Source organism: Gobius niger (genome assembly GCF_951799975.1).
Source record: "Gobius niger genome assembly, chromosome: 17".
Classification (NCBI taxonomy): Eukaryota; Metazoa; Chordata; class Actinopteri; order Gobiiformes; family Gobiidae; genus Gobius; species Gobius niger.
The window spans coordinates 3358281-3385866 of record NC_136868.1 but is presented as its reverse complement, the minus strand read 5'-3'; the positions used below and the strand labels follow the sequence as shown (position 1 = coordinate 3385866).

The 27586-nt window shown below is 42.6% G+C and overlaps 1 protein-coding gene across 1 annotated transcript in view; it reads left to right on the top strand.

Annotated features, from left to right (window-relative positions):
• naaladl2 (N-acetylated alpha-linked acidic dipeptidase like 2) overlaps positions 1-27586 on the top strand; it is a 590615-nt gene that overhangs the window by 520205 nt on the left and 42824 nt on the right. The window contains exon 13 of the mRNA XM_079574900.1: positions 4228-4317. Coding sequence (XP_079431026.1) covers positions 4228-4317 — 90 coding nt within the window. The remainder of the gene's footprint in view (positions 1-4227; positions 4318-27586) is intronic.

Below are 27586 nucleotides of genomic sequence, written 5' to 3'. Positions count from 1 at the left end.
CAGCTCTCTCGCTCTCATCTTCTCATTTCTCTCGCAGTTTATTTTATAAGCCCAGCCAGTGGCGGAGACTTTTTAAAGGCGCGGTTTTACAGCGAAGAAATCCAATTACAAGCGGCACCTGGACCGACAGCAGGAAAGGCAGACGGACAGAAATCAATGTCAATCCGAGCCGAGTGGAACTAAGCCTTAAAACGCTCCGTTTTCAAGTCGAGCTCGCACAAATATTTTGTTTTGTTCAGTGATATAACTTTACTGTTGTCAGTCTCCAACTTATCATTTTCTTATCTACCCATGGTGTGACTGTTGGAGTTAAATAAGGAAAAGGTCTGTGAGTAAACCATGAACTAATAACGCACCAACAATGACCTCATCATGAATAAATGTGAGAAAAAAACTTCATGACACAAACTAGATTTGGTTCATTTTAAAAGCCTGACAATGCACACTTTGTGAACAGTAGGTGGCGCTGTGCAGATGTACTGTCTAATGCCCCTGACTCACGACAGAGAAGAAGGTTTGTGCCCGTCGTGTTGCAGGACAGAGGGGAATTCCTTTAATTATGTATTGGACTAAAGCGGTTTTAACCTCTTAACCCCACCTTAAAGGTGCTAGATGCAAGTTAGTCATTTTATACTCACTACTGCCACCTCAGGTCAAACGCGTAGCTGCAGCTTCTATGTTAAGCCTGTGCATGACGGCACTTCGGACCCGAATTAAAGGGATATTTCAGGATTTTTGACATGGGGCCTCGTTTCCTTGTTATCCAGAGTGTTGCTGATTTCTGGAGATTTTTTTTTTGTAATTCATGCAGTTCTTATGTTTGAAGAGCGCTACGTGGCGCTAGGCTAATGCATGGCTAGCGCATTTCTATGGTATCAGCTAGCCTGCATTAAAAACAGTGTGACCCGCTCCACAGAGCACCTGAGGCAAATCACTGATAACACCAGACTAACCATATAAACGTCTGTGTCCATAGAGTAATTTTAACCATTTTGCAGCATCAGCTTCGTGGTTGTATAAGCTACGCGGCGGCGGCGTGATCTGCTAGAAAATAGTCCCTCAAAATGCGATTATTCATGTGATGCAGGTCAGTTATATTCCAAACATGATTCTATGGACACAGACATTTATATGGTTAGTCTGGTGTTATCAGTGATTTGCCTCAGGTGCTCTGTGGAGCGGGTCAGGCTGTTTTTAATGCAGGCTAGCTGATACCATAGAAATGCACTAGCCTAGCGCCACAAAACTCTTCAAATATAAGAACTGCATGAATTACAAAAAACAATATTTCCAGAAATCAGCAACACTCTGGATAACTAGGAAATGGCCCTATGTCATAAATCCTGAAATGTCCCTTTAACACCTTTGTGAGTGACAGTGCAGGATTCTAGAGGCAGTTGTGGCGAACAGGTCTGGGCTCATTCTACACATTAGGACATGGCTGGAACATGTAGGGGGAGGAAAATACTTAGTTTTAACATTTTTAAACTCCATATAGTCCCTTTAACCAAGCACATTTTCTCCAGTTTGCCCTCCCTCCCACCCACCCCTCTTCCTTCACCCCCCACTTCTACAATCAAGGATGAGAGAAATATAATTACAAATCATTCACATGGTTTGACACAAATAAAAACAAAATAATTTGGATTTGCTGTAAGCTCCAGTCAAGAAGCTTTTAGATTTGGGTAAAGCCAAACTCGAGAAAATGCACTCAGTTAAGTAACAGGTTAAAGGTTTTTGAAAAAGAAACTAAAAATCGAGCTTCTAGGAAATTTTAATAAACCCTAGCTGATGACCCCTATCAAGACTTCTGTCACTCATGAGAGTATGTACTAATGTATGTAAGGAAAAAAAAGTACCTTTTTTAATTTGAAATTGATGCATTTCTAAGCTAGTAAAAGTAGTAGGTAATAGGTATTTTAGGTAATATGTATCTCAGGTTAGCAATGTATGTTTGTGTTTGTAATATTGTGTCTTATATATAAGCTAAATGTTGCTTCAGGGGTGTCTCATTTATGAATATGCATTATCCTCTCTGAATGAATGTGTAAATGAATGTGTAAATGTGTGGTTTAAATAAAGTTGCCTTCCCTAAACACCAGGAAGCCTGGGTGAATGTAGTGAGTGTGTGTGGTGGTGGTCGAGGGGCAGGTGGCACAGATTGGCGCCTCGCTTCCGTCAGTCTACCCCAGGGCAGCTGTGGCTACATGCATAGCTTACCAGCAGTTTGATGTGAATGAATAATGCACAAAATAATAATAAAAACTAGAAATGCAATGGCTGCGCCATTGCGATTGACTGCGGAATTGCGGGAAGCAAATGCAGAAATTGCATAAACTGTTCAAATTGCATAAATTGCTTAATTTGCATAATCTAATTTGCCTAAACTGGTAAAATGCATAAAATGTCATGTTGCATAAACTGTATAAACTGCATAAAGTGGTAAAATGCATGAATGGGTTAATTTGCATAAATTATGTAAATTGCATAAACGCTTTAAAATTCATAAATCCTAAATGGCATAAACTCTTAAGTTGCATAAACTGGTTAAATCCCATAAAGTGGTTACTTTGCATAAATTATTAATGTTGCATAAACTTTTATATTCCATAAACTGGTCAAACTGTTGAAATGGCCTCAGGGCTTGATTGGCAGAAGCACAAATGGCTGAAAGTCCTGGAGTTTCCCCATTGGCTGGATTCCCACATACACACCAATGCAAAAATTTCAAACTCTCGTATAAAAAAACTGGAAAACTGCAGAAGGCCAATTTTTTCTCAAAACCCACAAGTTGCATAAGCTGAACATGCACAAAGTGCAGAAATTGCATAAAATGCAGAAAAAAGTGCAGAAAAGCATGGATTTGCGGCAGCCCCATTATAAGTCAATGGGAAAAATCTCCGACATTTTGGCCGATTGCGGAAAAACCTTAAGTTACAGAAGTCCCAAAAGTAATAGCACCTTCTCCTCAACATGCGGAACATTTTGATGCATAACTTGCATAAATTGCACAAAGCATGAAGGTGCTGAAAGCTCTAGAAAATCGGGAAAAAGATGGAAGAGGAATAATAATAAAGAACATGAAAACCAATAATTGACTGCGGAAGAATTCCGCAGTCAATCAATAATTCAAGCAAAAATTTGTTGTTTGAAAAAGGTTGTTCTACGAGATATCGCCATTGGACATGAGAGCACGCTCCAACTAATAAACAAAAGATCGGGCCCAAGGTTTCCTAAAGCTGAGGGAACGGTTTGTGAGCTGGCCCTGTGCAGATGTAAACAACTCCTATTTTTCTCCCATTTTATTTAGTCATATTGTTATACAGAATAAAAGAACTATTCTATTCAAAGGTCATTGTCGCTATAGAGGTTTCTTCATTTCTTTGAAGAGCTGCCGCCGCCTTCCTGCAGTTTCCACGAATGTCCTCGGTTGTTTAAACAAACTGAGGTTGTTAAATTCAAGGGAGGTTGTTTATACTGTATGTCCGTATACAATATGTTTATCATATCGTGTCCTCCATGAATCTGAGTGTGTTTTGATATAAGCTCAGGTTGCTTAGAATTGAGAGGGCGTTTGCTTTATAAAAAAAAGAAAGCAAAGGACAGTTCTGTGAAATGCTTTGTGTATGTCTAATTTCCTGGAACCTGCGGTCGAACACATGAACCTTGTATGAAGAATAAAGAACGCGTCTTCCCTGAGAAATATTGACGATTTACTGACCTGAAAGCTTCTCCGCGCAGCTCGCTCTAATTGGATCAGTCTGAAGTCATGATCGCTCCGTGGAGATTCATTAGTTTCTGTGAGGGCGGATGACTCATGGACTAAATGTTTAAAAGTTGAGAAGTTTTAGAAAGCTCTAAGTTTGAGACGTAAGGGGAGGAGTGCTTTCAGGGAGCGACGCTTGCACAGAAACGTAAACAACAGCAATTAGCCGGAAAGGATAAAAAGGATCTAGAATTAGATGCACCACACACACGGGGTTTTTCACAGATGTCTGCTTTTACAATATCTTGAAGAAAAAGCAAATTGTATTCCACTACAGGAGGAAAAATAGTGATACGACTTTTAATGTTACTTAAACTGGATGTGTTCCGAATCGAGGACCACACAAAGTAGTTGTCTCTCGTGGTTTAGTCCCCAGACGTCAGAGAAACCGTCTAAGAAACAGACTAAAGCCAGTGGCCGACAGCACCTGCTGACAAAGTGCATGTGTCTCGTCTTTGCAGGTGTCCAGTCTGCTGTCGGAAGCCCAGTACTCGGTGGACTCTCCTCAGACTCTCGATCCACTCTTCAAGTTCCATGAGACCATCGCCAAGGTAAGGCCGCTTCCACACAGCGGAAAGCATGAGGATGGGGTTACAGAGCGAGTTTGAGGAGAGCTTTAGGCATCCATCCATCCATCCGTCCGTCCGTCCGTCCGTCGCCGGATGGTGGATCTGCCCAAATCACATTGCTCCAGCCCCTTATGGCTCCTCCTGCAGGTGGTGGGTCCACGAAACGACGGCCTCATGGTTCTAACCGGGCCTGTTGGTCTCTCATAAGGAGCTTCTGAACCGCTCTTTGTCTGACCCGTCACCTAGTACCTGTTTGCCATGGGAGACCCAACCCGGGGCACGAAAGCAGAGGTGGGAGACTCGAGTCACATGACTTGACTCGAGTCAGACTCGAGTCGCAATTTTCGGGACTTGAGACTTGCTTGACCAAAGCTCCAAAAAGACTTGACTTGACTTGGGACTTGCTGTTTGTGACTCGAGACTTAACTTGGACTTGAGGCCAATGACTCTCAATGACTTTCTGTGACTTTACAGTTATTATTTATTTGAGTGAAACTGTCGAAAGATCAGGATTCATTTTGTAAAAGCGGCGCATCTATGTTTGCGTATGGTAATTAGCCACATGCGTGTTCGGTTTCCCGACGGAGCGTCTGATCAATACAGCGCGAAAAGGCCGGAGGAAATACGATGTTGAAATACATGCATTAAAAGTTTTCTAAACAGAGTGAAGAGGTGGAGATTTACGGACAGGAAAACGTTTGAAACAATGGACTGAACCTACAGCGCAGACGGAGCCTCCAGAACCACGATGCATAAGAGCAACAGAAATCTTGGGGCTTTTCGATGTTTTAAGGCGTTCACACAAAGTTTGAACGCCCCCTTCCTTAAAATGCTACATATATTTTGAATGTTGTGGCGTTTAAATATTAATTAGACTTTAAATCCAAATCCATGCGTTTTTGAAAGTTTGATTGTAGCCTAAATTTTCAAAATTACGGTATCTTGAGAAAGCACTTGTTATTTTCAAGATTAAACACAAGAAAAGTAAACACGCTGGCGTTTGTGACTTGAGGTAACTTGCCGACTAAAGCAAGACTTGACTTGACTTGAGCCCATGACCGATTGACTTGGACTTACTTGGGACTTGGACCTTCAGGACTTGGACTTGACTTGAGACTTGCATTTAGTGACTTACTCCCACCTCTGGCACGAAGCCCCCGACAACAGAGCTCCAGGATCATTCAGGCTCAAACTCCTCCACCACGTTAAGGTGGCGATTCCAGGAGGGGGACATTCAGACACTCACTGGTAAATGCACTGTTGTGGAACTTCCCAGATTCTATCTCAGTATAGTTTGCATTGATGTGACATCGTCAAAGAGAGGAGGTGGAGGGCAGATCAGAAATCCGTGGTAGAATTTGTCTAAATGTTGATGCTTTGAACTGATTAATGGTAAATATCTCCAATTTACTGGACTATCCACAAGAAACAATAACAGGCATAAAGTTCAGCATCTTCCTTGTCACCAGAACTTAACTTTGATGATGTTTCTTCCCCTTCACATAAGAGAGAAAGAGACATTTTCCTTTGCACTTTTCAGATTATAGGCCAATATAATCTTGCACTGCTTTTTTTTTTCTGTAACAACTAGTTCCTATTTAAATGTCTACATCTTTTTAATACACTGCTCACTAAAACTTAGGGCTCACTCAAAAAACACAATGTAACTCCAAGTCAGTCAAATTTCTGGGAAATCAGACTGTCCAGTTAGGAAGCCACGCTTATTGTGAATCAGTTTCACTTGGTGTTGTGGAAATTAAACAGACAACAGGTGGAAATGAGAGGCAATTAGCAAGATCACTCCAAAAGAGGAATGGTTTTGCAGAGCAGGTTCACCCTGAGCACATGTGACAGACGTGACAGAGTCTGGAGACGCCCTGGAGAACGTTCTGCTGCTGCAACATCATCCAGCATGACCGGTTTGGTGGTGGGTCAGTGATGGTCTGGGGAGGCATTTCATTGGAGGGCCGCACAGCCCTCCATGTGCGAGCCAGAGGTTCCCTGACTGGCATTGGGGACCGGGATGAGATCCTCAGACCTATTGTAAGACCATATGCTGGTGCTGTGGGCCCTGGGTTCCTTCTGATGCCTGATAATGCCAGGCCACATGTGGCAAGAGTGTGTCAGCAGGTCCTGCATGATGAAGGTATTGATGTTCTGGACTGGCCTGCCCGTTCCCCAGACTTAAATCCAATAGATACATCTGGGACATCATGTCTCGGTCCATCCATCAACGCCACGTGGCACCACAGACTGTCCAGGAGCTGACTGATGCTCTAATCCAGGTCTGGGAGGAGATCCCTCAGGAGGACATCCGTGGTCTCATCAGGAGCTGCCCAGGCGTTGTAGGGAGTGCATTCAGGCACGTGGAGGCCACACACACGACTGAGGATGATACAGACTCGTTTGGAGGAATTTCTACAGAATTTGGATCAACCAGTGACCTGATTTGTCACTGTAATTTTTGATCCAGACCTCCAGGGGCTGAGAATTTGATTTCCATTCATCATTCTTATGTTATTTTGTTCTCAACACATTTCCCTACACTAGGAATAAAGATTTTCATCCGAAAAATCGAATTGATTGACATCTAGGATGTGTTTTTTTGAGTGTACCCTAAGTTTTTGTGAGCAGTGTATATATTTAGTCAGCAGTCTTATCAAAAAAGTTGGATCTAATCGTGTCTTTAGTAAAAGCATTATTGAGGCGCACAGGCACTTTTGGAAGGTTTGAAAACATGTGGATTTCTTTCATAATCCGTAAATTGCCTTTAGAGTTATGTGTTCCTTGGACTTTGTAGGTGGTTTCTCTGCAAATGTAAAGGTAGAAGTTTCTGGTCCTCACCGCCTCCTCAGCCCACTCCTCCTCCTCCTCCTCTCTGTGGATAAAACGCCAGCGCTATGATCCATGTACTGTGTCTTATTTGACTAATGCAGCTGACGTCTTCCTTTGACAAAGCCATTATGGCGATGAGCCCCATCCTTCAGACCACGACATGCTGTGCCTTTCAAAATCTCCATCTCATCTCGCCACAAGGTTAGTTGGCTTTGTGGCGCCGCGTATGCCGGGCCACGGCACCCATCTGTTTCTCGAGATAAACACCGCGCGAACGCCGTATCTATCACTGCGAACGTTCTGCGAGCATAATGCGTGCGTGCCGCTGGCTGTTCTCGACATGACCGGGCAAATGTTTTCTTGTGACGCATGGTTTTGGGGGCAGTTATGTCAACAACAAAAAAACAAAACAAGAAATTCAGGGGGAGAAATGCCGGGGTTGATTCCCGAGAAAATGGTGCCACGGAGAGCTGAAGGCTTGAACTCCAGTTGGCTCAGTAAACACTTCAAAGTGTTCGCTAAATTCATAATGCTATTGCTCTGCACCGCCTTGAGCTTGTACATTCGCTCAGTTCGGGCACAGATGAGGCAGTAAACAGCGGTTCGCCTTCAGTGTGACTGCGGTTTAACACAATTTAACATCCAAGAAATGCTTATAAAGTCACTGAGGCGCGTTTATGTCCGGGGTGAAAGCGTTCAGCCCCAGCTCCGGTCTGCCTCATGTGTCACAACAATAAAGTCTGGATATAAGAGTCTGTGAAAGCACTGGAGACACTGTACACGGGCATAAAACATCATACAGGCCTTTGTTCAGGGTGGCAGAAGCTTAGTCAGCGAAGACAGTTGGGGGTCGACTGGTTTGCCCTGGCTGATCCCAGATTTGGACTTTGTCACGTTTGGAGGTGACAGTGCAGTGGTATTTATGTCTGCGTACATGAATGGAAGTGTTGTCATGAGTACTGCAGTATTTCTTATGGTACAAAGGTGATTAAATGCAGCTTCTAAACCCCTATACCTGATTTCTTGAAATGTATTTTGTTCTTTGGGACAGACTGCTGTGGTGCCTCGTGCTTATTCTAAAAGCAGGCGTGTCAAACTCATTTTGGGTCGCGGGCCGTATATAATAAAGACATGTTTTCCAATAAATGAGTGATAATGAGCTGTGATTTGGTCACAGCCCCAACTTGACTGTAGCTTCATGAATTACAATGGCTCACACTTGTATTGCACTTTACAAGCCCGTGTCACAAGTTTCTCAAAGTACTCAGTGGTGGTAAGCTGTTATTGAAGCCACAGCTGTCCTGTCCTTAAATTTAATGCCCTCTAGTGGCTAGAACAAGCATTCTGATTATTCTTTAAAGGAATAGGCCACCGTTTTTACATACTGAGATATGTTCTTACCTTAGCTTTGACGAGTTCTTTAGGACCTGTCTGATCTTCCCCCGTGCCTTCAGTCACGTAAACACAGCGCAGACGGCGTTAGCATTTAGCCTCTCCCTCTCTCCTCTATAGCTCCAAAACTGGTCAAGATAGAAGCTACCAAGCTCTTCCACGTTTTCCCTATTTAAATATGGTTATGTGAAGTTCGCACAGTAAAGTGAAGATTACTGTGCGGATGCCAAACTACTCCTGGTATTATTACGTCTTACAATATAGTTCCCCCTTTTTTCCGCTTAGAAAATCCACATTGTTTAATTTTGTGTAATTATACTTTGTAGTGAAACACTTCACGTAACCATATTTAAATAGACTAAATAAAAATGAAAAGGAGAGACTAAAATCATCCAAACTTCTATTGAGCGTCTGAAAGAGCCTCAGATCATGTAAATTCTCTGCCAAAGGATCAGCTCTGAGCTTTGTTCATGTGGAGCAGCTCCAGGAAGCAGAGGAACAACATTAAATATGATTATAATGAATATTATCAATGCAAAGTCGAATAAATTAGTCTTAAATTTAGTCGACTAAAACTAGACTAAAATCGAATTACATTTTCGTCAAAAGACTAAAACTAAATTAAAATATGTTGTCAAAATTAACTCTGTATTGAGAGGGATTTTGGTCACTTCACTCAGGGAGCCGAACCGTCCCAGGAGATGTCGAGCCGTGAGCGGGACCACTCCCTCAGTGCCCCAAAACTACCTTTTCAACATGAGGCCTTTTCACTTACTGTATTTACCCACAAGAAGAACAACCAAACGTTTTACTGATCAAACCAAATGCCGCTGATTACCCCCCCCCCAAGCACAAACCATTATAGGCGCAATTAAAACTGCTTGATCCACTCAGAAGTCAGATTTAAACTTGCAAAGTGACAGATTGTTTTGCTTCTTGAAACCTGCATAAAAGCTAGAAAAGTCTGTTTGGAAGATCCACAGTCGACCTTTGCCTTTCGCTTGAATTACTATTTCATATCTTCAAGCGCTTCAATGTGAAAAGTTTTTTTTTTTTTCCCTGACTCCTTCTCTCCCTTTCTTCTCTCCAAGTTCAGCGCCGGCACTCAAGTTCCCCCCCTCTCCCCGGTACAGTCAGCGTGTATTGTTAAACTCCTCGCTCAGGGACTTTGGCTACACTCGGTCCTCTAAACTCATTTGTCATGTGGGCTTGTGGACGGGCCTCGGCAGGTGGCGGCGGCGGCGGCACGAGCGCTCAGTCCTGCTCTCACAGCTCCTCTGGCGTTTCCCGGCTTTGTTTTACAGCAGTTTTTAAAAGTTTGACACAAGCCGGCGCTCTGGGGGAGGGCGCCGGGGCCGTGGATCACAGTTCAGGGGAGCTGGTCGCAGCAGGTTCAACAGCTGGACATGGGGTCCTGTTTGGGAGCATAAACTGACCACGCTGTTAATGCCCATATGACTGTAGTTTATCAATCTTATACTTATAATATTCTCACGTCTATTTGCATAATATTCACGCACAAAAGCAGCCATGATTAAAAATACGATGCTGGACTTGTTACAAACCTGTTAAAGCAGAACTACGGAACTTGTTTACCTTAATAAATCCTCTCCGTAGTTCCTCTGGGGGTAATACAAGTGTTAATGGGATGATTGGGGGGGGTCTGTCATCTCCGCCTGGTGTCTCCGGCCAGAAAACTACCATTTTCCTGCCTCCAGGTCGGAGTCACCAATACACACTAATGGAATCACGAAGAAGAAGCTAACAGGCTAACGGGCGATGCTAGCTGCCACTTAAACAGTATTTACAGCCAAGTGAGTGAAAAAATGATCTCCATTGTGTATTTGGATGTACAATATAGATACAGACGGCATCCCTGGAATCGCCCATATATGGTCATGTTTGAAAACAGTTAACACTTTGGAGAAAAATCTAAACTTTCTCTTTTATAATTATTCAAAAAATACTTTAACAAACGCTGAAATATGAATAAAGTTTTCTACTAAATGAAGATACAAAGACATGGAGAGGAGCAAAGTGGTTCAACAGCCCATAAATACATAAAAAACGGAGAATGCTAACTTGATGCTTCATGTTCGCATCGGGCTAATGCTAACGGTTAGCTAGCGCGAGCTACAACGGACGTTTTTTCACTTCTACTGAACAATCTGCTGTGAGTAAATATCCATATGGGCCCGAATTACACTTGATTTTATTTATATGTGAGAAATAAGTTCATATTCCACCAGAAAATGGCAAAAAAGAGTGAAAAATTGTGTTTCTCTAAAGATTCAATTTTTTCCCCTCGGCCAAGCCACGCCCCCTTCTATGACGAGATGCCGTCTGTATCCATCCCTCTCTCCCGTTGTCTTTTCTGTCAGCGTAGTATTTACTCTCACGGACAATTAATAGGTAAAAAATCGCAACATGCTACGACACCTGCAGTGCCGCTTATGGCCTCTAGGGGTATGAGTAACTTAGTACTGCTTCAACCACGAGTTAGGAATAGAAAAAGCACTTTGCAAATGCCACATCCCAGAATGACACGGAACTAAACTTCCGCGACTGTTTTGATCTTTTCTATCTGGTAACACTTTATACTAAACTTTATCTACCATAAATTTCAGCCTATTAAGTGCACCTTGCTGTGAGCCGCACCAGGTGAATTTGCAGGCTTGTATTTCCAATATAAGGTTTTCATAGTGCGGTGCATCCACTACTTACAAGGTGCAATACAATCTTAATTGAAAGAGGAGCTGTACTAGAACACTGCAAAAAGTAATTAACTAGATTAGCGTAAACATCTCAATTTGAGCACAATAATCCAAATTTTAGTTGTTTTGACTAGTTAAGATGTTGTTGGGCATTTGTCCTAGATTATTTCACTTGTTCTGAGATGTTTCTGACTCGTTTCGATACATTTCGTCCTTATTTCAGGTCATTTTCTTTGCCAATGGGGAAAGAAAATTGGTCTTATCTCATTGGGAATTTTACTTTCTTATTTCAAGCGAGATTTACCCTAGAACTGGTCTGAAATGTCCTCAAACAAGCAAAGTAAACTTGGTCCGATTAGGAAAAGTGTCTAAATTAGCGAAAAACGCTCAAAACAAGATACATTTCCTCAATTCAGGTCATTTAACCAATGCTTTTTTATTTACTTTTTGCAGTGAATACAATTACTCTAAAGGAGTATTCTAAATATGTATTCTGTTGTACTACTCTGTGTGTAAAGCCCAACAGATGACGGAGTTTCTGGACCGTGCCCTCTTTAAGGGGTCACAGGCTTACAATGCCCCAGATAAGGACATAGCGGGTCAGGGATTCGTTTATTCCGCCCTCGTGATACTTTATTTTGTGACTACTTTAGGCGACTGTTTAATGTGGTGCCTGTTGCTAAGCTTTGGCTGTAGGATCTGTGTTTGAAAAGATTGCATTTTTTTTTACGTGTAGAAACTGACTGCAAATTTATTTCCCTCGGGACATGAATAAAGTTGAACCCTTGAACCCTCTTTTGAACAAGCTGATATTGTGTTTTTTCACAAACACACTGCCTGTTTGTAAATGCTGTCTATTTTTGACCAGGCTTGAGCTAAGATGAAGTTTCGTCAGTGGAAAGTGTGCATTCTTCTTTATTTTGGAGAATCCCTTGATGATAATGGCATTATTAAAGCAATGCTAAGTAACGTGTTTACCTTAATAAATCCATTCCGTAGTCCCTTTGGGGTAATACAAGTGTTAAAGGGATGATTGGAGAGTCTTTCATCTCCCCCTGGTGTCTCTGGCCAGAAAACCATAATTTGAACTTCGCAATACACACTAATAGAATCACAAAGAAGAAGCTAACAGGCTAACGGGCAAAGCTAACTGTGGGCTAGCGGCACTTTAAACAGTATTTACAGCCAAGTTTGAGTGAAAAATAGTCAAGGCAAGTGTATTTGTAGAGCACAATTCATACACAAGGCAATTCAAAGTGCTTCACAGTTGCATAAATACAAGAAAGCAAATAGAATCAATGAAACATCAACATAAAATTTATCAATTACAGTAAAAGGCGAGAGTGCAATAAAATACTTTCAGTCATATGCACGGGCAAAAAGAACTGTTTTCAGCCTGGATTTGAACATTGTCAGAGTTGAGGCCTGTCTCACATCCTCGTGAAGACTGTTCCAGATTTTAGCTGCATGAAACTGAAACGCAGCCTCACCGTGTTTAGTCCTGACTCTGGGAACCACCAGGAGACCCCTCCCTGAAGTTCTCAGGGCCCGAGATGGTTCATACGGCTCTAACATGTCAGAGATGTACTTTGGTGCCAAACCATGAAAAGACTTGTACCAAGCAGAGCTGTTTTAAAGTCTATTCTCTGAGTGACAGGAAGCCAGTGCAGAGACCGGAGCACTAGACTAATATGGTCGTATTTCCTGGTTCTTGTCAGGACTCGAGCAGCCGTTACAGTCGTCTAGCCTGCTGAGACAAACACATGGATAAGTCTCTCCAGGTCTGGTTTTGACACTATTCCTCTGATCTTAGCCATGTTTTTCAGATGGTAAAAAGCTGCTGATGTTATTGCTTTGATGTGGCTGTTTCAGTTCAGGTCTGAGTCCATGATCACTCCTAGATTTCTAACCTGATTTTTTGGTTTTAGAGAGAGAGAAAATAATGATCTCCATTGTGTATTTGGATGCACAATATGCTTCTCTCCCTTGGCCTTTTCTGTCAGCGTAGTATTTACTCTCACGGACAATTAATGAGTTAAAAATGGCCTCTAGGGGCAAGAGTTACTTACATACACGCTTTTCCTATTCTTTACAAAGACGTGTATCTGGGACTGGGATCTGGGGTGATTTCTTTGAATTCCTAATGGGCGTGATGGGTTTACTTGGTTTAAAGGTTTACTAAAATATCCAGGATGTTAAGTCGACCCTGAGGAGTTTACTTGACTAATAATGGAAAGCACAACCTAGACTTTCAGTGCAATCAACCGTGAATTTCTGTCTATAAGTTTTGCTACTTCTACTTGAAGCACTCTCAAAGAAACCACACTTTTGGAATCAATCATTTACTCTCATTCTTCAGTTTGTTCCTTTCGTCCGTATAGATTTCACCCCAGTAGATCTCTGTTGGTTTCCCCCAAAAAACATCCCCACCGAGGTAGCCCGAGCATAAAGATTCTTGGATCCAAGGTTGCACTACGAGTGGTCGATCAAAACCCCTGACTCTGGCTAACATCCGCGGCAACATTCAGGTTTTTATGAAACATATAATTACAAGGACTTGAAAGTGGGCGATGGGGACTCCGCTTTCTCCGCAAACCTGAAGGTCAGTTCCTGAGACAATGGGCTTATTACCTCTGCTGTGGAGTGGTGGCTTCAGGGCATTCATTTGACGCTCAACATATTCAGATTACAGTCTCCTGCCTCAGTCTGGGGTGTTTTACAGGTGCTATTGAAATGGATGTCCTTCGCCGTCCTTTGAGAGACAGACGTGTTCATTGAGCCTTTGAATCAGTGCAAATGCTGTCAAATGTAGCTTGAATACTGCATTTTGTTTCTTGTAGGCAAAAACATGACATTGACGAACAAAGACAACACAAGTCAACATGAAAAAGAGATTGAAAAGGCACAGTAGAGTTGAAAATCAAGCTTTTTACCATCACAGTATTGTTCCTCCATCAAAAAGAGTTTTCAGTAATATTTAAACCTCCCACGGACGCTTTTCCAACGAGGTGCCATTTTTCACATTATCCCTCTGTTTCTGCTCAAGCATCTCAGTCAAATTACGGGGTTGTTTTGCTTGTGAATCAGCGCGTTGTTACGAGCAGTCTGGTGAAGTGGATGAGGAGGAGAGACGGCACCGCCTTCCCCCTTCACCCCCACTCGGCTGTCTGTCTCCAGGCGACTAGGTCATGTTTTCTCTGTGCGGACTCGGGGCTGCATTGGCCACACTCTCATTTAAACTATCTTCTTGTTGTCTCTAGCAGAGCATCAGGACAGTAGTTTGGCGAATATACGTGATTTGTCTCAAAGGAGAATTGAATCCACACGGTTGCTTTCAGTAACTCTGGTTCTCTGAACGTGCACAGTCTAAAACTAATTACTTGTTCTCAGTGTTAAAACAATATCCATTAGGTACAGGTTTCAGTTAGTTTTAAGGCGAGACACTGCAGGTGAATAGGGAAAAAATTTATATTTACAGATATCAATTTGAAACTTTTGCTGTAGATTACTGGCATAAATGTGAGGAAAAAAATACATTGCACGTTTCCTGTCATTTTATCTTTCATATAAGAACAAGGTGTTTTATGCCTAAAAATGCCCAAAATTTTGCATCTTTTTGGCAACGAAATCTGAATAATGGATAGAGCTACATTCAAATTTATGACATTTTCAGAGGGGATTTTGGATTTCTTGTTTAGTTTTAAAATAAGCTGTTTTTTAGTGGAAAAAATTGTAAAAAATGTAATTTTTGCCTTATTTTTTGACATTCAAAACATTCAAAAGGCTGGAAAATGTGAAGTCTTTAGGTCCGACTGACGTGGACATAGCATCGCCACAATAACAGAAAAATGTGTTTTGAGAAAAAGGCCCTTGAAATTGCATTTTCCCATATAAGTCTATGGGGGAACATTGAATCAGCGCAATATTTAAACATGTTATTGTGAAGATTAGGCATATTTTCTGTTTCCGGGTGAAAGCTTATATGTTCAGAGACCAATTTGGCCCAAAACCTGAAAACTGAAAAAATGTAGTTTTGCCTGTAGTGTCTCCCCTTAAATCAGTGGTTCCCAAACACTGGGTCAGGGACCAGAGATGAGAGTCTGCGACCATTTGCCATTTTAAAAAGTGGGGAAAATAGACTAGTGTCGTCCCAAACCCCAGTCTGACAGTGGCTTAAACCGTCGTTCCACATGCACGCGACCCGACCGCGTACACCACGATCTACGTGCACGTATCGACTGCGCAGAAGTTTTGTACATGTGGACAAATACTGCCTTCAGGTGGGGTTTATGGAATCACTCAGAGGTGCCAAGCTGTATTAAAACAGAAAAGAAACCACTAAATACAACTATGAAGGTAAGCTACATGCAGATGTTAGGCTAACACCAGCTAAAGCTGCGCTAACAGCGGCTACATGCTAATATAGGCAAAATCCCCTTCTAGAACAGTGATATGATGTTGTAAAATATTAAATCCGTATGACCTGCGTGTCAATAGTGAGGACTGTCCACTCTCTCGTTGCCGATCAGAGGCCAGAGTCTGTTTACGTCACATGAGACACGGGTCAGTGCTTTGGCCACAGCCAGCGGTCGGTCCCAAAACCTATACCTGGTCAGACCAGTTTGGCCCTGGCCTTTGTTATGGCAAAGCTCGACAAAGCCATTCAGCTGACACACGCCTGCATGTGGAAAACCACCTTTAGTGGTTAGTGGTTCTCACACAGAGGTACAGGGCGTGAAGTGAGGTCCTTATGTGCCACTTCTGCCCTGCACTACTGCACAGTGGAACTGTTTTTGACCGTAAATGGATTTGCTCTTCATCGAACAGCCATGGAAACTGTAGGGCCCCGTTTGGCTTTTTGCTTTGGACCCCAGAAGGACCAGCACCGGCTCTGGCTGGAACACAAGCTCTCTGGCTTCCTCCCCTTAAATACTACAGAGCACCCCTCCCTCACAAAGCAATCTATCGACGGTTCACAACAGCTGAACAACACGCCTCTTCTTCTATAGTTGTGATGTCCACGGAACAGTTATTCTTACTTATTCTGATCTTCTTCCACAGATAGGTCCCAACTTTCGAATTTGCATTTGGTGGTAATTGTTTGCATTTTGCTGGTTTTACTGTGCGCTTTAGGGGCTTAAACAAACCCCTTCTTGCTCTTTGAAGCACTTGAGTTCAAATTACTTTGCGGGTGAATTACGCTCTGCAAATAAACTAACCTTAACCCCTCCGTAAATTACCTTTAGCTTCTTTGTCGAGAAAAAAAAAAAAAAAACCTCTGAAACCAAATTAATCAGATTAAGGACAGCACAAAAGCCCAGACTCGTCCGTTTGATGGGATTTGTGTAATGAAACAGCACTGCCTCTTCTCCTCCATCCTCCCTGGCAGCCTCTTATGAAGCGAGCAGCTATAAAACTCAGATTAGCGCCGAGCAGAGAGGAGCGGGACATCAAAGGGGTCCCGGGCCGGTGATGGATCGGATCTACCCCCCTCACGAGCCCTCGGGGAGAGCTGCAGATAAGATTCTGCTCTCCCATGACGCCATATCCCCCCGATTTAATCCCGGGTCAATAGTAAACAATGCATTTCGACCCTCGACAGCAGTAAAAGTATATGAAGTATGACAATTGAAGGAGTAGCTGCCCGCGGCGCTCTGGGTTCCTCCGTTATAAGCGCCGGTCGGGTCACAGCGGGTTGGGGAACGCGCTTATTCAGGCTCATTCCTTCCCGTTATGGATTTTTTGTGAGAGCAGGACATTGAGCGGCGCTACAGTGATCCGTCTTGGTCGCCGCATTGGTTCAGGTGACTTTATGAGTAGCCGCAGGTAGAGTCGGGACGAGGGGCTTTCACACGCGGCGGATTTGGTTTTTTAAACACACTGGGGAAGGTTAACGCAGGACAAACAAGGAGTAAATGCCGCTTTGTGACACTGCGCGAGGTTCCGGGGCGGCTGTGTTTCTGCACAAGCTTGAAGCATAAATAAAAAGTGAATTAAGAAGGCATTCAAATAAAGAAGAAGAATAGCATAAAACTACTTTAAAGAGGGGGTATTATGCTTTTTTCAGTCACATAGCACCAGTCTATAACACACTACAATGATGAGCAAACCTTCTGTTGGTCTGTAAATGCAGTAAATTAGAATAACTGCCTTGTATAAAATGTCTCTCTCAAAATGGCTGTAGTGAATGTCTTGAAATCGGCCTCTGTCTCTTTAAGAACCTCTGAGCCTTTAGACACGCCCCCTCCACACGCTGTCTGTGGCATCAGTGGGGAGGGGGTTCTGCTGAGGAGCAGTGGTCGGTTACTCGGCTGGTGACGAAAGCTCGGAGGCGTCTCCAGGAGGTGGGGGCGTTCCTAGGAGGACTCAGGCAAAGCTATCCCTAAAATGGCCGCCATCAGAGTTTTTACAGATTACTCAGAAATACGTGAATGTGCTAAGGCAACACTTCAGGCATGTTTTTAATGAGGGGATGACAGAATAACATGATGGAAAGCTTGTCTGAACTTGGACCACTCTGAGCGGCGCTCCGAGGCATTGTCCTATAAAGAGTTAGCCGTGTCGTGTTGAAATAAATATATAAACAATGCATTGCTGAAAAGCCGCTGTTAAATCATCACAACATTTATTTAACAGCGTTTATTTGAGTTTTCTTCAGTTTGTTAAATCTTACTTTACTTTTGAATTACATTAACCCCTTAACTCCCACCTGAACCAAGCACATTTTCTCCAGTTTGGCTTTAGCCCAATCCAAAAGCTTCTGGAAAAAAGGTGTGAAAATGGCAACAAAACTGAGACGGAAACAAGGATGAAAAAGTGAAAAAAGTGAGGAAAAACTGACGAAAAATTGACAAAAAATTGACAAAAAATTGACAAAAATTTGACAAAAAATTGACAAAAAAGTGAGAAAAATTTGACGAAAAATTTAGAAAAAATTGACAAAAAAGTGATAAGAATTTGACGAAAAAATGCAAATAATTTGACGAAAAAGTGACAAAAAAGTCACGAAAATTTGACAAAAATGAGACGACTGCACAACAAAAAAAGTGATGAACAAAAATCTGATGATGTGAGGAAAAAGATCTATTTAGCTTTGTAGGTCTTAGCTTTCAAATGAGGTGTTACACTGGCCTACAGGATTTGGGTAAAGCTGAACTGGAGACAATGCTCTCGGTTCAGGCGGGAGTTAAGAGGTTAAATATGATTAGAATGAATATTATCAATGCAAAGTCGACTAAATAAACTTGCAATTTTAGTCGACTAAAACTAGATTAAGATTAAAACTAAATTAAAATATGTTGTCAGAATTAACAGTGCATACGGTAAAGTCAAAGGCTTTATGTTTTATTGAGGCTTTTGCTGCAGTCACTGTGGTGTGTTTGTACATGAATCTAAAGAATGTATTTGTCCTGAAAACACTACAAAGTTTTTTTCTAACCAATAAAGTGTCAACAAGTGTTTGAGATGATTACCCCACACCTACAACGAGCGTAACACCCCCTCTTTAAGATGTTGGATAAACTGCAGTTAAACAAAATGCCAGCAGAGGGCAGGCTTGCTCCTTTTGTGTTGAAACTTAAAATCACCACGACCACGTACAGGATTAGAACAAGTTTGGTCAAAGGGTTTAGTGTTTTATCAGTTGCAGGGAATGTTTTGGCTAACTTCCTGTTGGCCTGTGTGGGGTAAAGTCTACTTCCTGTCAACTCTTTAACCTCTGGAGAAAAGTGCTCGGTTCAGGTGGGAGTTAAGGGGTTAATGTTGTTCCTCTGCTTCATGGAGCTGCTCCACATGATAAAGCTCAGAGCGGCTCCTATAGCAGAGAATTTACATGATATGAGGCTCTTTCAGACGGTCATTTGTAGTTTAGTAGTAGTAGTAGATGATGATTTTAGTCTCTCCCTTTCATTTTTATTATATTATATTAGTCGACTAAAATATCTGGACATTTTAGTCATAGTTTTAGTCTCATAAGAAACTTTTAATTTAGTTTTAGTCCCATTTTAGTCGTCAAAAATAACACTTTGACTAAAATTAAGACTAAGTGACCTTTGCTTTTCACACATCTTGTAAACTTTTGGAGCTGTGTCTCCTCCCGTTTGAATGCATAAACACGAGCGAAACCCGTAAATACATGTCCAGCCACATTACATTACCAGCCCGTATGTAAACAGAGGGTTAGCTTAGCCAGCCTCCGCTCATCTACCTCATATAAATGCTAATATGATCCCGCTGTGCGATAGAGAGGGCTGAGCTCGCGCACTGCGGAGAATGTGGAGGTACGGGCCATGTAATTAAAGTGTCCCTCTCCCCCGCAGCAGCGTTATTTTGGGCTCGGTTCGGGGACAGTTTTGTTAAGATGAAATGAAAAATTCAATGCCTCCGAGTCATTCGCTCTTATTGGTCTGTTCCCGGTGTGAAGGAATCCGAGGATCTGTCTCAGCGCTGTGGGAAACGTGCGCGAAAAGTGTATTAAGCTGGATCTGGTGCTGAAAAGGAAGACGAGCAGAGGGAGGGCAGCAGCACATGCACAAATGAGCGGGTGAATAATGAGGCGCCGGCATGTATTATTAGGAAGATATGTCTTATTGAAGGTGATTATAGGTGCGGGCCATGAGGGCGATGTAGAGGGGTTAATGTGTGAGTGCTGTGTTAGGAGGTTAAAGAATGAGCTTCTCCTGGACCCGTCCCCAGATCGTGAGCCGTGGATGTTGATCAGGACAACCTCGCTGGAGGGATCTGGTTTTGGTTGGGCTCAGAGTAAAGCCCCCACAATAACCCCCAAAGAGAAATGCAAAACCTCTGGATCTGTGACTGGGGTCGTGTCTGAATTAGGGCTGAATTATATGGACAAAATTTCATATCTCGATATCGATACGATATAACTATGGGTGAGGTGAAAACTAAGCATTTTTCAGAAAAATAAAATAATAATGAAACAAAACACTGCAGTTTTATTGATGAAAATCTATATCATTTATATCTCGCATTTTCGATTGTAGTATTTTGAATGTTCATCTCTCCATATCAATACGATAGCGATATATTTTTCTTTTGCGATACTGATATCTTGAATGTTCATATCTCGATATCGATACGACAACGATGTATCTTTCAGCCCTAAATGGTAAATGGTCTCAGCTCGCTTTTCCACCTACATTAGGCACTCAAAGCGCTTTACAGCAAGGATCCACTCACCCATTCATGCTCCCATTCATACACCAATGTACGCAGACACTGGGGGCAATGTGGGTGAAGTGTCTTGCCCAAGGACACAACGACAGTGTGCACTTTCAGGAGGTGGGATTCGAACCCGTGACCTTTCGATCATGAGACGACCCGCTCTACCATCTGCGCTACTGTCGCCCTGAATGTCCGTCCAAACCACTCAATCATTATATACTACTACTGCATTATATACTGTCTAACAGGTCACTTGGCAGCTGATGCACACAGGCCTCTATCTCGCTTTTATAAAATGTTAGATCTGTTACAGCGCAAGAGAAGCAATGCCCTGTTTATGGACATTGTGTTTGCTGATCATAGGATTTTAATAAAATGTTTATCAAATATGAAAATGTAAAATGCCGACCACGGCCAACGGATGTGACGACATCGCGATCGCTCGTATTCACTTTCCCCTTAAAGGGGCGAGACACAAGTTAGCCATTTTATACCCACTACTGCCACCTCAGGTCACATGTGTAACTGCACCTTCTAGGCGCATTGAGTTGCCTTGTGTACAAAATGCGCAGTATAAATAAAGTTGCCTTGCCTTCTATATTAAGTTTGTGCATGACGGCAATTCGGACTCGAAGTGACACCGTTTTTAGTGACGGTGCAGGATTTTAGAGGCAGTTGTCGTGAACAGGTCTGGGCTCATTCTACACATTAGGACATGGCTGGAACATGTAGGGGGAGGCAAAAACTTAATTTTAACATTTTTAAACTCTGCATAGTCCCTTTAATGCAGATCATGTGACTGTGGTGGGAAAAAGTCAGATAAGTCTTATCTAACATGGATTTTCTGTTGATAACTCTGGGCAGCAGAGTCATTCATGGCAAAGTGGTTGGAGCGGTGAAGTACAAATATATTGGTTCTTGGATTGAAGTTTCAGTTTGACAGAAATCCAGAGTCCATCTTTTAAGGAAATTGAACTATTTTATTGTGAATAAAAGGATTCTCTGCAACTTTCAGAGAGCCGTTGAACTTTTTTGGTTCAAGGGTTTGTCTGTGAAAGATAAAAATGAACTGCAAAACATTGTGAAAACCTGCTCTAATATGATTGGAGTGTAAGTCAAAGAGACTTAAACTCTCTACGGGAGAAGCAGGCGCTAAAGAAGGATAAATGTATCTTGGGTCGGCCTCTCGATGCTTTGTCCTCAGAGTTTTTGCTCATGCCTTCTGGAAAACTAATCACTTCTCTTTTGTCCGCTCTGTCACTGAACTGTTGAATTCTGAAGGGAGTGTGTTTATAAAATAAGATATATGATTTGAAATGTGCTCTATTTTATCTCTATTGTTTATCTTGAGCCCCTACTCTTGTCTGGACCGTCGGGACTGACACAGTGAATGTTCTGAGGTTTGCTACAAATGAATTCCTCTGTAGGATCCATAAAGTTTTCTGAATCTGAATCTAACACCGAAACACTGTTGGTTTTTGCCGCCCTCTTTTAGTCTTTTGGACAAAAATGCTTTTATTTACATTATAGTCATTTCTAAATGTGATTGTTTTAGTCTAAGTTTCATTAAAAGTATCTGAGTTTTAGTATTTCATTGGAAATAATAGGGTATAAGTTTTACAGGCTGTAGTAAACTTTAACACAGGCACATTCCTCTACAAATTCCTCTAACAAAAGGTGCGTCAAAGTAATAATTGTGTTCTCTGACAGTTTCAGTTGTGCTGTGTCCAGTTCAAAGACCGTTTGGCTGTTCTCCCACCAGTCCTGTCTGGTCTATTTTGACCCTTCAAGTGACCACTGCCCCTCACTACTTTTTAACGTGCACTTTTACTCTTTCTAGACAATGAGACATCTACAAAATGGCGTGACCACTCTGTAAGGAAACAGTGTGGATAGGGCTCGAATTTTAATCCAATAGTGATTTTAATAAAGGTCGATCACAATAATCGCATGGTGCGTTTTAATCCAGGAGAATTGGCCAATCCTGTCGCAGTCTGGCTGCTCCTTCACGTCGAAAGGAGCAGCTGAGGCCAGGGCGTCTGATTCGGATGCCTCCTGGTCGCCTCCCGTGGGACGTGTTCCAGGCATGTCTTATTGGGACAAGGCCTCGTGGCCCTGGTGGGCCTGGTGTCGCCTCGGGGTCCCTCCAGAACACCTGGAGGAGGTGTGTGTGGATCGGGAAGTCTGGGAATCTCTGCTGAGGCTGCTGCCTCCGCGACCCGGGGCCAGATAAAGCGGAAGAAAATGGAATGGATGGACTGTCGCAGTCTTGAAAGAAATATGGACGGTGCAATGCTGCAGCGCCTGTCAGGTCAATCCCAGGGAAACACTCGGCCCAAACAAACAGGAAGCACAGGACGGCACAGGCGGAAGCATGAGGAGAGGACCTGGTGATTTTACATGTAAAATCAGCTACAAAGTTACACTAACTCGTCTAAAGGGCAAAACAGAAACACGTGAGGAGCCTCAGAGAACCAGGACACACACGAGGATGAAAAGTTTACCTTTGAAGAGGAAAACTATCGATCACTATTTGGACCATGTGGATTTGTTTTGAGGCTGCAGCCGTGGATTAGCCAGACAGTGAAATGTAAGTCTGAGCGTCTTTTTTACTAATAAATGTACGGTTTACTCATTTCTTTATGTACATAATAAGTTGTTAGCGCTTCACTCTGACAATGTGGCCTTTTGAGGCTCCGCCCACAAACATGCTCACATTGACATTCTTCAAACATTACATTTTTTTGGGCGTCTCCTTTGCAGATCTTGTGTGCTGTTGTGACGGGGTGTTTAAGTGCAGAGCTTATTTTTGCTGCTGAGTTAGCTGCAGTTTTCAGTTTGGCCGCAGCATCTGTTTACTTGCTCGGCGAGACACGGCAGGTGAAAGTATTGATTTTTCACCCAGTGGTCGAAGTGGAGATTTGTATCTATTTTCCTCCCTTTACATCTTAGTTTTCATGTCAGATATAAAAATGATGATGTTTATTTTATGATGTTTTGTCTGCGAGGTGGGGGCGACCCGGAAGTAGCTGCTGCGTCGCGTAGAAAGGCCGTCTTTCCCGCGGGTTGTCATTCATAAATATTGACAGATTTTACATCCACGTGTCCTGCTAAGGGGCCCCGTGATGACGCTTTCACCCAAATATGGTGTTTTTCCTCCTACGAGACGCTGGAGCGGAAAAGTGGAAGAACGGGCCGAGCATGCGCACTCGCTACAAAACTTCAGGGCTGGTTTTCTCTGAATGAGAGAAGCCGCACTCGGGCAGAGCCTGAGCCCTTATAGAAGCTCCCACAGACTCCACACTTTACAGGCTGAGACACAACAAGATTTTGAAGGTTTTTTCAGAGGGATTTTTTAATATCTAATTCCTAGCCTGATTTATTCAACTTTGAAACCAAAAAAAACAGGCGAAATTTGAGTTTTTACAGATTTTGTCACTGATGATTAGTTTATTGAAAAACTAAACAAAATATCCAAAATCCCCTCTGAAAAAATCTTAGTTACTAATATGTCAATAAAATAAAACCATACATTTAATTCATTATTTTGATTTCGTTGCCCAAAATATCGGCAATTTTGTCCATTTTAATGCTCAAAATGCCTTATTTTTATGTGAAAACATAAAATGACAGAAAAAAAGCAATACATTTTTTTCATCTCTACATTTATTTATTTTTCCCTATTCACCTGCAGTGTCTCGCCTTAAGTAACAAAACAGAATCGAAAATCGAGATCTAAATAATCGTGACTATTTTGTTTCCAAAATCGCTCGGCCCTAAGTGTGGACATTCAGACGCAGCCTGTGATTGGCAGAGAGGCAGTAGGTACCGAACATCTTGACAACTTCATTCCGCTCTTGTTTAGGGCCATGATAATCTCTATAGCGCCTTCGCCAGTGCCGTTTCAGTTCCACGGCGACACACACCTCTCTGAGCGGAGGCAGAGCTGCTGTCTGCATTAGCCCTGACACTCTCCTTTATCACGCATTACCAGGCGCCGTGTCCAGGTGTGTCTACGCGCCCACAGCGTCCCACTGACATACCCCGTAATGGACCATAGCATCATTTGTTACACGCCGCTCCTCTTCAGTCTGTCTCTCCACCCTCCCAGCTCCTGTGCAGCCCCGTGTACTGTATATGTCCGGCCCGGGCGCTCATCCATCAGGGCTAATGATGGAGCTGGAGCCCCGCGCGTGTGAGGCCTCCCCAAAGCCCACGCACTTCAAAAGCAGCGGTGGAGGGGAGTGTGTCTGCGAGGCGCCAGAGGTCCATCCACTTCACTGTAGGTTTACGGTGATTCATCGTCTCCACCGAAGAGCTGGGAAAGCAAACGGATACGGACGTCTTTTACAATGGGCAGGGATTGTTGGAAATACTCACAAACAGTGCAGCGGGACAAGAAAGTCTCACCACAAATATTCGTAATGAAATAAAGAATCCAACAAAATGATTTAAGCTTGAATATATTAAGAAGAAGAAGAAGATCTTTATTTATATAGCGCCTTTCACTGACATGGTCACAAAGCGCTTTACATGAGACAATTGTACATTCACTCCATACTCGGTGATGGTAAACTACGTTTGTAGCTTCAGTTTCCCCTGAGGGAGACTGTCAGAGGCGCTTTCGCGACTACACACGTCTGCGCCAACGGACCCTCTGACCACCACCATACATTCACTCACACACATCATTCATCCTGGCCTATTGTGCATTAATTGTAAAATATGGTTTCTCTGAATTGTCTACAGCTACATTAGTGACCACCATAATAAATATAATACATTTTAAATAGTGTTTTTCTGTGACTGTGTCTTGATGGATCAGAATCAAATTGGATTAACTTTTATAACCAACGCAAAGGAGTGGCCCGGACAGAGCGGCCTTTAAACAGTCTTTACAGCCAAGTTTGAGTGAAACAAATGTGTAGTTGGTTGTACAATATCCCTCTCTCCCTTTGTCTTTTCTGTCAGTGCAGTATTTGCTCTCACGGACAATTCATGAGTAAAAAAAAAAGCAACATGTGGCGACACCTGCAGTGGCGCTTATGGCCTCTAGGGGCATGAGTGACTTAGTACTGCTTTAAGGCGAGACACGGCAGGTGAAAGTATTGATTTTTCACGCAGTGGTCGAAGTGGAGATTTGTATCTATTTTCCTCCCTTTACATCTTAGTTTTCATGTCAGATATAAAAATGATGATGTTTATTTTATGATGTTTTGTCTGCGAGGTGGGGGCGACCCGGAAGTAGAAAGGCCGTCTTTCCCGCGGGTTTTCATTCATAAATATTGACAGATTTTACATCCACGTGTCCTGCTACGGGTCCTCGTGATGACGCTTTCACCCAAATATGGTGTTTTTCCTCCTACGAGACGCTGGAGCGGAAAAGTGGAAGAACGGGCCGAGCATGCGCACTCGCTACAAAACTTCAGGGCTGGTTTTCTCTGAATGAGAGAAGCTGCACTCGGGCAGAGCCTGAGCCCTTATAGAAGCTCCCACAGACTCCACACTTTACAGTCTGAGACACAACAAGATTTTGAAGGTTTTTTCAGAGGGACTTTTTAATATCTAATTCCTAGCCTGATTTATTGAAACCAAAAAAACTGGTGGAATTTGAGTTTTTTTTCACTGGTGATTAGTTTATTGAAAAACTAAACTAAATATCCAAAATCCCCTCTGAAAAAATCTGACTCAATTCATTATTTTGATTTCGTTGCCCAAAATATAGGCAATTTTGCCAATTTAAATGATCAAAATGCCTTATTTTTATGTGAAAACGTAAAATGACAGAAAAAAAAGCAATATTTGTTTCTCATATTTATATCTGTAATGTTCAGCAAAAGTTTCAAATTGATATCTCTACATTTTTTTTTTTCCCCCTATTCACCTGCAGTGTCTCGACTTAAGTGGCGCTAGCCTGCAGTTAGCTTTGCCCGTTAGCCTGTTAGCTTCTTCTTCGTGATTCCATTAGTGCGTATTGGTGACTCCGACCTGTAGGCAGTGAAGTTGCAATTGTGGTTTTCTGACCAGAGACACCAGGGGGAGATGAAAGACCCCCCAATCATCCCACAAACACTTGTATTACCCCTACAGGGACTACGGAAAGGACTTATTGAGGTAAACAAGTTACTTCTTCATGTCTTCTTCAGTCCTTGTGTAGAATATAGTCACACCACCACACTATATTTCAAACCTCTTTTTTACCAGTTTCAAGTTCAAAGTCAATATTTAAAGAACTTGTTTAGACCTGGTTTCACTAAAAGAGACAATACTTTCCTCCGGGTGCTTTGAGTTAAATGGTCTCTCTTCATACAGCGCCTCTGTTGTGTTGTTTCTTTTCCTCATTTCCCTGTGGAATTCTGCTACATTTCAGATTAAACGCTGTCAAAAACGCCACAGCGCCTTTTGCCTTCGAACTACCAAAGAGTGTGAGCTGAGAGCGTTTCATTTCACGCCATCAAGTGCACTTTGCGTTTTTCCGCTATAAGATACAACACTCTTTACTCCGGCGGCTCTGTCTGAACCGGGCTTATTACCCGCTCTCCTTTCTTTTCCGCCGCACTGACAGCTCTCCCCTGTTTTCTGTATCTTCAACACCACTGTCTTTAAAGTGAGCATTGTTATCCTACAGCGCTGAAGATGCACTATATAAAGACACAACCTTTTCAACCGGGAGAGACTTATTCTTATAAACTGACCTCGGGAGATGGCTGAGAAGCGCCGAAGGGAGAGCGTGATAGATTTATTTAGAAAGTATCTCTGTAGGAATGACTGGTGGCGGTGAAGAGGAGACGACAGGCCGAGGGCGAGGAGGAGGGCGGTTCTGCTGCTGCGATGGTGAACTGTGAGAGCGTTTTGGATCAGGTGCTGAGAGGGGAGACTTTAGGCCAAATTGCGAACGAGGTGTAAATCAACAGCGTGTTTTCTTGGGTGGTTTTTACTCAACTAGTTCTGACTTTCATCAAATCAAATCAAATGTATTCATATAGCGCATTTTAAAACAACTGCTGTTGACCAAAGTGCTTCACAAAAGGTCTACAGTACAGAAAAAAATATATATAAATATAATAATAAGAAACAAAACACAATGTCCAAAACAGCAAAGCACTGACAGCTTAGATTTGGCCAGA